Source organism: Populus trichocarpa, chromosome 8 (assembly GCF_000002775.5).
Source record: "Populus trichocarpa isolate Nisqually-1 chromosome 8, P.trichocarpa_v4.1, whole genome shotgun sequence".
NCBI lineage: Eukaryota > Viridiplantae > Streptophyta > Magnoliopsida > Malpighiales > Salicaceae > Populus > Populus trichocarpa.
The window spans coordinates 1,252,532-1,265,178 of record NC_037292.2 but is presented as its reverse complement, the minus strand read 5'-3'; the positions used below and the strand labels follow the sequence as shown (position 1 = coordinate 1,265,178).

General features: G+C 34.9%; 4 protein-coding genes across 8 annotated transcripts in view; 3 read left to right on the top strand and 1 right to left on the bottom strand.

Annotated features, from left to right (window-relative positions):
- The window catches only part of LOC7494896 (protein GLUTELIN PRECURSOR ACCUMULATION 3), a 42,917-nt gene that overhangs the window by 24,794 nt on the left and 5,476 nt on the right, over nt 1–12,647 (top strand). The gene's annotated exons all lie outside the window — the stretch shown is intronic.
- Nucleotides 1,459–6,012, bottom strand: LOC7479827 (uncharacterized). 3 transcript variants are annotated; one of them, XM_002311001.4, is made up of 6 exons: nt 5,823–6,012; nt 5,604–5,690; nt 4,709–4,829; nt 4,160–4,587; nt 3,330–3,663; nt 1,459–2,813 (listed from the first exon to the last, which is right to left on the bottom strand). In XM_002311001.4, the coding sequence occupies exons 2-6, from the start codon at nt 5,636–5,638 to the stop codon at nt 1,677–1,679; spliced, it is 2,055 nt and encodes a 684-aa protein (XP_002311037.1). In that variant the 5' UTR covers nt 5,639–5,690; nt 5,823–6,012; the 3' UTR covers nt 1,459–1,676. The 3 variants fall into 3 exon arrangements, with proteins under 3 accessions (XP_002311037.1, XP_024463242.1, XP_024463243.1); XM_024607474.2 differs by lacking the exon at nt 5,604–5,690; XM_024607475.1 differs by lacking the exons at nt 5,604–5,690; nt 5,823–6,012 and having other exon boundaries at nt 4,160–4,593.
- Nucleotides 8,614–10,473, top strand: LOC7479826 (UDP-glucosyltransferase 29). Its single transcript, XM_052454892.1, has one exon. The coding sequence runs from the start codon at nt 8,747–8,749 to the stop codon at nt 10,067–10,069; it is 1,323 nt and encodes a 440-aa protein (XP_052310852.1). The 5' UTR covers nt 8,614–8,746; the 3' UTR covers nt 10,070–10,473.
- Nucleotides 10,822–12,133, top strand: LOC7479825 (UDP-glucosyltransferase 29). Its single transcript, XM_024606922.2, has 2 exons — nt 10,822–11,456; nt 11,575–12,133. Exons 1-2 carry the CDS (start codon nt 10,822–10,824, stop codon nt 12,131–12,133), a joined length of 1,194 nt encoding a protein of 397 aa, XP_024462690.2.

Here is a 12,647-nt window from a genome sequence, read left to right as displayed (position 1 = left end):
AAATTCAATGAAAAAAAATGCTCAATGATGGAATTGAAGAAAAAAAATTAAATCAAGAAAATGAGTGAAAAAAAAATAGCAATTAAAATATTAAGAACCAAATTTGATAAAATAAGCCAACAAAATCAAACAACCAGGGATGAAATTAAATATCCAATTAGAAACAATCAATGTAAATAAAACAATTGCAATTAAAAGAAGAAGGACTTAATCAAAAGAAAAAAGAAATTGAAGGGCTGATATAATTTTTTGCGTGACCAACACGCAATCCGAGTAAGAAAAAAAAGGAAAAATTAAAAAAGAAAAAAAATCAATTGACGTCAAACCATATCTGACTACTATACAGACGTCAGCTAGAGAAGAAGAGGACATTGAGACGCATCAAATGATGTGGCGGAAGTTTGATTTCAACCACTATTGTCAGCGACCTTTTTATGCGTGCAAAATAAAAAATGCCCCTAGGATTAAATAACAATAACAAAAAAAAAAAAACTATTAGGAAATGACATTCAAGCCCTTGAAGTCAAGGCTAACAAATTTGCATAGTAAGGGTACTGGTGTAATTTAATTGTTCATGACAAAATTGAAATTATCATACGCTATCTGGACCAAAGGTTTTGATTGTTTACTCTCTAAGGGCAATATTGTGATCGTATTGTTATTAAAAAAATGATAAAGACGGTGCTGCACTTAAATAAATTAAGAATGATAAATTGATCGTGTGCAAAGACTATTCTACTCTTTAATTAAAGCTTTAAAAATTAAAAGATAAAATGTAAAAGAGTAGTTCCACTGTAATCCTACACACATTTCATCGTGTATGGGCTACGGTTGTCATCGCGATTTAATATTTTACTTAATTATGGAATACTTCATGTTTCATTGACATTAAAAAAAGGTATGATTTATGAATAACACCACTTTTGACGATGAATTAAGTTGGGTATTATCCAAAGGTAGTCTTCGAGAAATTTCTTGTGAATACCAAAATTCTGGTATAGATTCATGCCTATGACTGTGGGACTTTTTTTATTGCATGCATGCAACCGCCTCTGTTGAAAGGAGAAATTAAAAAAAGGGAGGGGCGGGGGGCAATCTGCAGACTGTTAGGTGCAGTGCAAAGTTGTTTTGAATCCAACAAAAACTACTGGATTTACACGGGAGCCATGTTAAACCCTTTCCCGTCCAAAATCAGCCCTGGAGTTCTGGATTGCTGGACATGTAGATGTATACACGTTACAGTTATCAAGCCCTAAGCCACCAGTTTGTCTTATACTCTATGCATTTGTCCAAGTCCCTGTTCAGGAGGAACATACCGGGCATCAGATCCCACTCTACTGAATATCTAGTGATGAAAAAGAAAAAAAACCCTTAAATTATAAGTGTTTCTAGGACATCTAGCATTAACATAATGAAGGAAAATGGATTGCTGCTTGCAGAGATGAATAGATGATAGAATGGTGCAAGGGGAAACAAGAGTAAAAATTGAAGCAGGTTGAATCTCTTTTACAAAATTCCATCTCACAACAAATGATACACTGAATCATACAGCGGTAATACAAATTTGCCCTTTAAGGACCAAGATTTTAACTATTATGCTACAAAATCGCTGTTCCTGAAACATTGTTGGTAAAGCTAATCATCGAAAACCTAGTAGAATGTTTAATAGCAAGCTATTATCTATACATGTTTGGTCTAATATGATAATCAGGGAATGAGAAATGATCTGCAGGAGGGACACCAGCAGTCGTACTGGGAAGGAAGGAAGGGGGTTCCCTTGAGGGCAGTTGTGGCATCGGGCCGGGATAAGAGGGATTTGTGGGATAACTATATCTGGCTGAGGGAGGTGAAACTGTATCCAAATAAGGATAAAAAAAAGGCCTCTGACTAGAGATTCTTGATCCAGCCTCGACATCTTGACTGGCCAGAAATTGATCCTCTGTAGGAAATCTCGATCCAGTTGCTGAGTAAGATTGACTGGCCAGAAATTGATCCGCTGTAGGAAATCTCGATCCAGTTGCTGTCGGAAATCTGCTGACAAATCGATTGATGGCAGCTGCTGGAACTCCTGTATCAGGATAATAGTTTCTCAAACTTAATCCAGCATTAGTACTATCGAGGTTTTTTCGAGTGCTGCCTTCAGCCAAAAAATCAAATGGAAGTCTGAAAAGTCCAGCATTTCCAAGGGGAATATCTACTTTATCGCCTGGTATTGGAGGGGGAAGAGAAGGATCAACAGAGTTTCTAATAGATCCACCTTCTATTAATGGTAATGTGCTGATTTTCTGTTGCAACGATTGCCTTGCTAGTTTAAGGGCATCCAGCACACCACCCAATTCATTGGATGCTCTATGTGGCACCAATGCATAGAGTTCATTTTGCCTCCCAGAAAATTGCCCTTTGCTGAAACCACTGTCTGTATTAGATGGAAAGCTGGTTGCAGATTGGCTCCCAGGGGAATCATGTGAACTGTGTGACTGCGGATGGTCGTGGGAGCTGTGTGGAGATGGATGGTAATTGTTCCCAAGACTCTCTTCATTTTCATTTTGCTTTTGCTTTTCAGCACGGAATGCAAAATCTTGAGCTGGGGATTCAGAAGTAGGTGCACTACTGCTCTTCCATTCCTGTAACTGCCCAATATTAACATGTGAAGGTCGTAGAATGCCATTAGGTTGAATGTTAGATGCCTTTTCAACTTCTGACTTTGCCCGGTTGGATTGGGCAGCTACGGTCCCAGTGTGTTGTTGAACTTGTGCCTTGATCTCATAGCCTTCCTCAGTGACATCTGAGCGGTTTCCAGCATCATATGAATCCTAAATCATTATGACCAAGAAATAAAATACAAAAAATCAATGTTTATGGGAATAGGATTCATGGTATGAGAAAAGTATTTAAAGAAACTATTTTACTTTTTCTTACATAATCAATCAGCATGGTTACTTGCTTCTTAACTATTATGATGAATGAAAAGAGAATTTAGAATTGCAGATTGACTAGCACATCAGGAAAATTTCCTTTCTTTCTTTACTATTTGAACAGGCAGATTCTATCAGTCCAAACATAGCTATTCTAAGCACATTTCTCATTTGCAGCACATATATTATACTCAACAGTTTGCTTAAAATTCATTGTACCCTAGGAATTATCTTAACAGTTCTTTCAGAGTATTAGCCGTCCCTTATTTTAAAGTTGCTCCTATTTATTGAAACTCCTTTTTCCCCTCAAAGAAAGCACTAAATTTAAAATGTGCAGATGCCATTGGCATGTTATCAACTTGATCTGAAAGCAATTTAATTGTTTATTAGTTATATAGGTTCCGATAAGCTTACTGGTGTACTGCCATTGTTTTCTCTGAATTTCTCTTCCCATTCTCTTTGAACCTTTTCCATTGCTTTGTATCGGTCAATGAGTTGTGCTTGATGTTCAAGTGCTTTTTCCATGTCTCTATCACTGCCATATACATTGTCTTCCAGCTCATTACTATCTGCACGCTGTCCATTTTCTAAGCCAACTGATATTGGGGGTAAAGTTTTCTCTTCTCCATTTTCAATTCTTCCCACCTCAGGTTCTGAGCAATTTGGAAAAACTTCTGATGTGGTAGCAACTCCATTTTCTGGAGAATCAACCTTGTCTGGATTGGTCCTAAATGCTCCAATTGTCAATCTGACAATTGAAACAACTAATTATTTATGTTGTATAAACAGGATAGAACCCAGAATAAATAGTTATCTACATCTGCATGCAAAAACTAGAAAAAGAGAACAACCTAGGGGACTTGCAGTAGAAAATGACTTGGCAAGGTGATTGTTTATTTTTCTTCCCTGGCAATGTGGAAACTTTGATTCGAATCACAATTAAGCAAATGGTGTCTACATGGTATTATTCTATTCAGAGAGTGTTAAATAGAACTTTATCAGTCCATGAGAGAGATATATGACTCCAAGGGTAATTGTTACGCCTGATTCCAAGTTTTTACACAAATTCTATATGTGACAAACTATGTTGTGTTTATAGTGAAAAAACAACAAGAACAACAGCATCACATTGGAGCTGCTTTCCTGGGCTCAGAAAAGGGGAATAAATTAGCAAAAAAAGAGTGCCGGGTAATTGCTTAAATCTACGGTTCCACACTATAATTGAAGATGTGAGATGAACTAACCTTGATTCTTTGTTTCTTACTTGGCGGCATGACTTGCCTTGGTGATGTTTAGGGGAAGAACTGGTAGATGCAAAACTGCTCCGTCTCCTCAGAGATGGATCCTTGCACTTTTCAAGAGAACGTGGACTATGCTTGCGACCTTTCCAAGACAAGTTTCTACCTTGTGATGAGGAAAAATCATGGCCAGAACCTGAATGTTCTTCCAACTTATATTTTGTCACTTTTGAAATGACAGAACTCTCTTCTTGTTTAGTCTTCTTGCCCACTTTGGATTCACAAGGAGTATCCTGATCAGAGCTAGAACCAAAGATTTCAGAATCGTCACTGATCCCATTGCTTTCCAGGATGGCAAGAACGTCTACTGTTGCTTTCTCAGCCTTCATTCTTTGAAGAGACACGATCCTTAGCTGTTCCTCCAGTTCTGCTACCTAATTCTTAAACAAGTTTAGACTTTATAATAGGTGATAAAGGAGAAACAAGAGAGTACAGTCCCCAAAACCAACCCACTCCCTCCTAAAAAGAAAACGGAAAAATAAATTCAAAGCATACTCTTTCTGCTAGTTCATCAGCTCTCTGTCTTGCAGTTCTTGACACAGATCTTTCAGCTAGCAACCGTGCCCGAAGAAATTCAATAGTTATAGCCGTGGAATCCTCCATGCTAGAACGGGTCCTGATGAATGAGGGTAAGCCAATGAGAACTCAAACAAGAATTGGTAAACTTCCGACCAAATTCACTGCAAAAATTTTGACCACTGCCATTTCCAAAACTACAGAACAGTTTTCAGCTGACTGGTAACTAATCAATCAGAAACTAATAGCTTCTCTGACCCATGGGCAAGGTATACTCTATCCCTCTCCACCAGACATAATCCAAAGTACTTTTTTTTTTAAAGAAAAACTTCTAAAACCCACTCTTTTCAATTGCCTAAAAAGGGGTGAAGATGGGAAGAAAGAAACCTTATGGTTTCTGTCGCTCTTCTGGAAAACACCAACTTCAATATCAACTAAGCTAATGCGCAGCATAATGATCAGTCAACTTGTTTCACAAACAATGAACAATATATCACTCCAAGCTAAAAAAGTTCTTCCATTTTTGTACAATTTCATCAGCAATCTAATCCTCCCTAAACAAATGAATCAAAACCTTGGTGCTCATAACTAAAGCCATGAATGTGCACACACAAGCATGAATATTCTACCAAAATCCCCATCCCCTAACTTCCACAATTCTCTCGTAGACAAAACAAGATGGAAAGCAATACAATCTACTCTAAAAACTCACAAGAATCTACCAATTCAAAGACAATCAGCTCAGAAACCAACTGAATAAACACAACAAAAGCAAATAAAACTAACCCAATAACCCAGAACCACAAAAAACACAAACTTGTACCTCACTAGACCAAAACCACGCAAAAAAAAAAAAAAAACAGATGGATTTTACCTCTGATCTTGCTTCTCTTGATCAGAATTATTCATATCTTCACAATACAAACCCAAAACCAAAGACCCAGAAAGCAAAAACTAGCTCCTGTGCCAAAAAGGAAATAGAAAATGAACTTCCATTTTAGTAATTAAACTTTTAAAGTACCCAAAATATAAAAGAAATTAAAACCAAACCTAAGAGTGTGATTTACACAAAGAAGATGATGCCGGGACCTACCTTGTTAGAAATCGAGAGAAACTAGAACTCCATCATCATGGAATTGAAATGGCAATCAAGACTTTTACTTTCACTAAAACTATTGAGAGAGAGAGAATTTGGGTATGTTGGGAACGAACAAGGAAGCTTCTTTTTTGAGACCATTTTGAGCAATGATGGGACCATTGCCATCTTATGTTTGTTTGGACATCCTTTCCTATGGTTATATCTTTTATTTTATTGCTGTAATAACCATTTCACTGGATAAACACCATGGATAATAAATTTATTAGTTCTCTAATTTTATAAGGAAGTTTACCCGCAAAAAAAAAAAAAAAAAGGGAATTTGAGATGGAAAATAAAATATAAAATGCCATTGAGGATCCAGGTTCTCTGTTTTTTCTTCGTAATTCTTTTAATTGGTTCGTTTATAATTTAATTTAATATCTGTTCTTTTTTTTTTGGACCATGAACCTCCATCAACAAGCTGACATCATATTGGTAATTGGATCATCATGACAGATCACAGCAAGGCGTGAACCATCTCCATGTCCCGAGAGTAGATTCAAATCAAGTACCGAATCATGGTTCAAGTTAATTCTGGACCATTAATTTTTTTTTATTTTATAGGTAAAAAATTAATATTATTTTTATAAAAATAAATTAATAAGTTTTAATTAGGTTTTTTATAAGCCGATGAAGTTACGAATCAAATTTTATTTTTAATCAGATTATATTAAGTTCATTATTTTTTTTATTTTTATTAAAATTTAACCCGTCTAAATTCCTAGACATCCAAATTATAGATTAAAGGGTCAGATGAGATTTTAAAACAGTGATCTGTCTAGCATGTTGGATTGTTGGTGTAATAATTTGAGATGGAAAATAAAAGAAAATGATTTTTTGATTGCATACTCCAGTGTTAAAAGAAATCGTTTTGTTTTCAAGTTTACCGAATCTAACGTATACCTCTGTGCTGCACATATACCTTGTGAAAATCTTGAATTTAAATGTAGAATGTTATTGCGATTTTCAAAATATTTTTTTATATTAAAATAATATTTTTTATTTTTAAAAATTTTTTAAAATCAGTACACCAAACGATCTAAATTATATATAAAAAATTAACTTTGAGTAAAAATAATTTTTTTTTAAAATTTTTAAAAAACACGAGTTAACTGATATTCCAAACAGGAAAGAAGTACCAACCTCAAGAAAAATCCTCAACTTATAAACTTTTTTTTTTTTGTCTCTATCTAGTCATAAAACATTTAAAATTAAATTTCTTGGAATTAATTCATCTTATCTTTCTTTAATTTATCCTTGCAAGTATAATGGCTTCTAATCAGTTTCTAAAGGAGTAGTTTTTTTTAAAAAACACCTTTTTATTCAAATTGAAAAAATGCTCTTCCATGATCAACACCAAATCATGATTCTTCCTTTTTAAATTATTTTTTCTAATAGATTTGGTTAAATTTGACTTTTTATACAAGTGCATTTCTATCGGTTTAGATGGAAATATATGTTAAAAAATATAAAAATAAATTAAGAATAATTAGATTTTAGAGACAAGTTAAGAATAAATTGAGCTAATTTCCAATATATATATATATATGAAATTTTAATTAAAAATATCAAAGTTTTCAAGTATAAATATGAACAAAGAGATAGCTAGGAACTTTTAAAAGTTTGAAGACCTGATGAACAAATTAATAAAATAGTTTGGGGACTCTTTTGGTTTGCCAGATCGACTTCTTACATTAAGTATAAATTTAAAGGATGAGCAGTACACGCGGACTTTGGGTTAAAATGAGTTTTTTTATAAAATAAAATTAAAGTTTTAATTTTCTAGTCATTATAGCAACCGGAATCTAGATAAATAAGACAACATATCACCTAATTTTCTTTAATTGCAAAAAAGAAAAGAAAAGAAGAAGCTCAGTTAGGTCTATCAAAACAGGTCCCATGTGGGCCCTAATAAAACAGATCAATGGACTGGCTTGTCACGCCAGACTTTTTTTAATTATTTTTTTTAATTAAATGATTTTTTCTATAAATTTTTTAATTTATATTTAGATTAATTTTTTTTATTTTGTTTAAAAAATCTCTTTTACTCATGCATTTAAATTTAAAGATTTAATATATATAAAAAACTCATAATAGCTATCATCTAAACCAAACACGCACCTCTATATTTCAAATTAAAGTCAAGCTACTAGAAATAAAATTTTCTACATAAAAATAAATAAATTGATAGAATAATGTCTGCTCTCTGTGCAGGCCTGCTTGGGATGGTCCTATTTTGGGACAGATGTCCATCAAAGACTACATAGTCCCTAACAATCATCGTGCTTGTTAAACTTTTTTATTTGGTGGTTAAAAATATCTATCATATTATTAAACCTGGATTAATTTGGTTAATCCAGTGATTTATTAACCCAAATCTAATATGAATTAGATTTTAAATTAAACATGGTGCAAATCAATCTGATTAAATATAATCAACCAACAAATTAATCTATAATTTAATAAAAACTCATTTAATTTTTTTTCTTTAGAAAAAAATACATTGTTTCAACTTTTATATATATATATATATTAAAAATATATTATTTTTAATTAAATTAAATTAACCCAAATTAATCTACCTAACTTACAATTAAACCTGAGTTTAATAATTTGCAAGTGGTATTCAGCACCGAGGGAAATGATCCATCGTTGAAAGTTTTGTCAGATTTTTCCACACATCTACGTTGTTTATATCCGCACATTGTTTATCCTTGGCTAGAAACCATACATTTCTCTCTTAATGATATGATTTGACTTTGGTTAGAAAAATTAAGATTATTAAAAGCTCCTTTTAAGATCCCCCTCCACTCTCCTCTTTTACTTTACTTTCATCTTCTACCAGCCCAAAATCAAGAAAGATCACAGGGTTGATCTTGATGGAGACCTCAAGTAAGAGCAATATTCGAGTTCTAATGTTTCCATGGTTAGCTTATAGTCACATACATGCCTTCTTGGAGCTGGCCAAGAAGCTCTCGAAGAGAAACTTTTACATTTACCTCTGTTCAACCCCTGCTAATCTTGCATATATCAAAGAGAAAGAACCTTCAGTAGAATTTGTAGAACTCCATCTTCCATCATTGCCCGAGCTTCCTCCTCACTACCACACAACCAAAGGTCTGCCCCGACATCTCTTGAGCAACTTGATGAAAGCCCTTGATATGTCAAGCTGTAGCTTCTCCGGAATCTTGACTGCATTAAAGCCAGACTTGCTCATTTCTGATTTCTTACAGCCATGGGCTCCTGCAAAGGCTTTATCACTTAAAATCCCAACCGTTCTGTTCATGGTTAGTGCTGCTATGCCTTACTGTTTTCTGCTTGATCTCGTGAAGATATCAGGTAGCACTGCTCTCCCCTTGCGGTCTAATTATCCACATGAATATGATTATGAAAACGATAACCTCACGCTTCAAGATCGTCTTCTTCAATGCTTGGAAGGATCCAGTAATCTCATGCTGATTAGAAGTCTTAGGGAGTTAGAGGGAAAATATGTAGATGAACTCTCAGTGCTAGCCATGAAGAAGATTGTGCTAGTGGGTCCACTTGTTCAGGAACTTAGCGAGGAAGAAAATGAGAAAACAGAAATCATAGAATGGCTCAACAAGAAAGACCCATGCTCAGTCTTGTTTGTTTCATTTGGCAGTGAGTGTTACTTGTCCAGAGAAGACAGAGAAGAGCTAGCTCATGGATTGCTGCTTAGCAATGTAAGTTTTATATGGGTCCTCAGGTTTCCTCAGGGAGAGAAAATAAGTGCAGAAGAAGCTTTGCCAGAGGGGCTTGTTGAGATGGTTGGAGAAAAGGGATTGTTCATTGAAGACTGGGCTCCCCAGAAGAGAATCTTGGATCATCCTAGCATAGGTGGGTTTTTGAGTCATTGTGGCTGGGGTTCTATAATGGAAAGCATGAAAACCGGTGTTCCAATAATAGCCATGCCTATGCATGTTGATCAACCATGTAATGCCAAGCTCTTACAAGAGGTTGGTGTTGCTTTGGAAATCAAGAGAGAGCAGAACGGCAAACTTGGAAGAGAAGAGGTTGCAAAAGTGGTCAGAGAAGTGGTTGTGGAGGAAACAGGAGAGCAGGTGAGAAGAAAAGTCAGAGAATTGAGAGAGCGTATAAGAGGCAAAGAAGATGAAGATATGGATGAGGTAGTAAATGAGCTTGTCAAACTTTGTGGCCGGGAAGCAAATAAACCTCTTTAGTCAGAGCTCTGGACCTCCTCCTCCAAAATAATCTCATCTTGTTTGATTCTGCAGCCAGCTGCTAGTCAAGCTTTGGATCTGAATAAGGCGAAGTAGATGAACATGTCTGGGTATAGTTACTAGTAGCTTTGTGCTACTGACCCCCTCTCAACACGGTGTTCACCTGAATTTAGATCACCATACTTCATCAATAAAAAAATAAGCATCATATGACAAATTGAAAGCAAGAAAAATATAGTTGGACCTGAATTTGGAAATGTAATTAAAGCTTGCCAATCCTTTTATAACCTTGTTTAATCTCAATCTTCGATATTGTATTTGGTTAATATGGCAGGAGAAAAAACAAATATAAAAAAAAATGTGTTTGATCGAGAAAAAAATAAAGATATAAATTCTTATACTTATATCTCTAAGTTTTTTTTTATATCCTTTTGCTTTCGTTTTTTTATTTGACTTTGAGGAAGATTAAATTCAAACAATTTCATTATAAAAAAGATTCAACATGGATTTGCATACATCATCATAATTTGTCAAATATTTTACTAAACTTGATATCCAAACTTTATCATTAAAAAAATATTTTTCACAGCATTTTTTTTCCATACATTTAATTCTCCTTTAAATGTATGTACGTACTGCAATGCAAGAAAAATTTACAAACAAGAGGGTGCCATAGCCTTATCCCCACACTTCTACTCTTTCTTGTCCATCTAATTATTGGCAAAATCAAGAAAGAGCAGTACCAAGCCCATATGGATGCCACAAATAGGAGTGTTGTGAGGGTTCTAATGTTTCCATGGTTAGCATATAGTCATATTCATCCTTTCTTGGAGCTAGCCAAGAAGCTTTCTGAGAGAAACTTTTACATTCATCTTTGTTCATCGCCTGCTAACCTTGGCCATATCAAAGAAAACCTACTGGAGATGAACTTCCCTTCAATACAGCTTGTAGAGCTTCATCTTCCATCATCGCCTGACCTTCCTCCTCATTACCACACAACCAAAGGCCTGCCGAATCATCTCCTGGGAAACTTGATGCAAGCATTTGATACGGCAAGCAGTAGCTTCTCCAGCATTTTGACAACATTAAGGCCATATTTTCTTACTTGTGATTTCTTTCAACCATGGGCTCCAGCACTGGCTTTATCACTGAATATCCCAACTGTTCAGTTCGTGGTTAGTGGCAATAAGGCAAATTCTGTTGCAGCTCATGCCTTCAAGAAGTCAGGTGTTGTTATTCAAGATTCTGCGAAAGATTTTCTTTTCATTAAAGACAGAATTCTTCAGCACCTGGAACAATCCTCTGGAATCATGTTGGTCAGGAGTTTGAGAGAGATTGAGGGAAAATACTTAGATGATCTTTCAGCTGTAACCATGAAGAGGGTTTTGCCAGTCGGTCCACTTTGTTCAAGAACCTATTGCAGAAGATGATAAAAAAACGGAAATCACAGAATGGCTTAACAAGAGAGACCCATGTTCCTCAGTCATTTATGTTGCATTTGGCAGTGAGAATTATCTGTCAAAGGAGGATAGGGAAGAGCTAGCACTTGGCCTGTTGCTCAGCAATGTAAACTTTATATGGGTCCTTAGGTTTCCTCGAGGAGAGGAAATCAGTGCAAGAGAAGCCTTGCCTGAGGGTTTCATTGAGATGGTTTCAGAAAGGGGATTGATAGTTGAGGAATGGGCTCCGCAGAAGAGAATCTTGAGTCATCCTAGCATTGGAGGATTCTTGAGCCATTGTGGATGGGGTTCTGTGTTGGAAAGCATGAAATTTGGTGTTCCATTGATAGCTATGCCCATGCATATTGATCAACCTCTGAATGCTGAATTTCTTGTGGAGATAGGAGTTGGTTTGGAAATCAAGAGAGACAAGAATGGTAAAATTGAGAGAGAAGAGGTAGCAAGAGTGATCAGAGATTTGGCAGGGGAGAGAACAGGAGAGCATCTGAGGAAGAAAGCCAGAGAATTGAGTGACTGCATAAGAGACAAGGCAGGCCAAGAAATAGACGAGGTAGTAAATGATTTGGTTCATCTTGTTGGCAGGAAAAGACACAATCCCTTTTAGGCTGGTCCAATCCAACTTTTCGGAGCCCACATTTGCTATTATTGTGTCTGCAATAAAACTTTAATCAATAAAGGAAGACACCATGTTCTTGCTATTCTTGATTTGACATTAAATAACAAAGTATAAATTAAGCAATAATATCGGATCATACGAGTGAGTTGTTAATATTTGCCTTTTATATAAAATATATCGAGTTTTATCAACTAAAAACTCAATTTAAATCAAGCTTCAAATCTTAAAATTTCAAAATAAACTTGCTTAGTTGTGTTAGAATATGAAAATACATTTACTTTTATTTTTATTTTTAAACACGTTATGGGTCTTTGAATGCCAAAAACAAGATTTCAAATCAACCTATTTAAAAATACTCACATTCCCTTCTAACTTAATTTTTCAGATCATTTTAATATATTAATATTAAAAATAATTTTTAAAAGATAAAATAATTTTATTTTAATATATTTTTAAATAAAAAATATTTTAAATCATCATTATTGCAAAGTTTATCAATTAC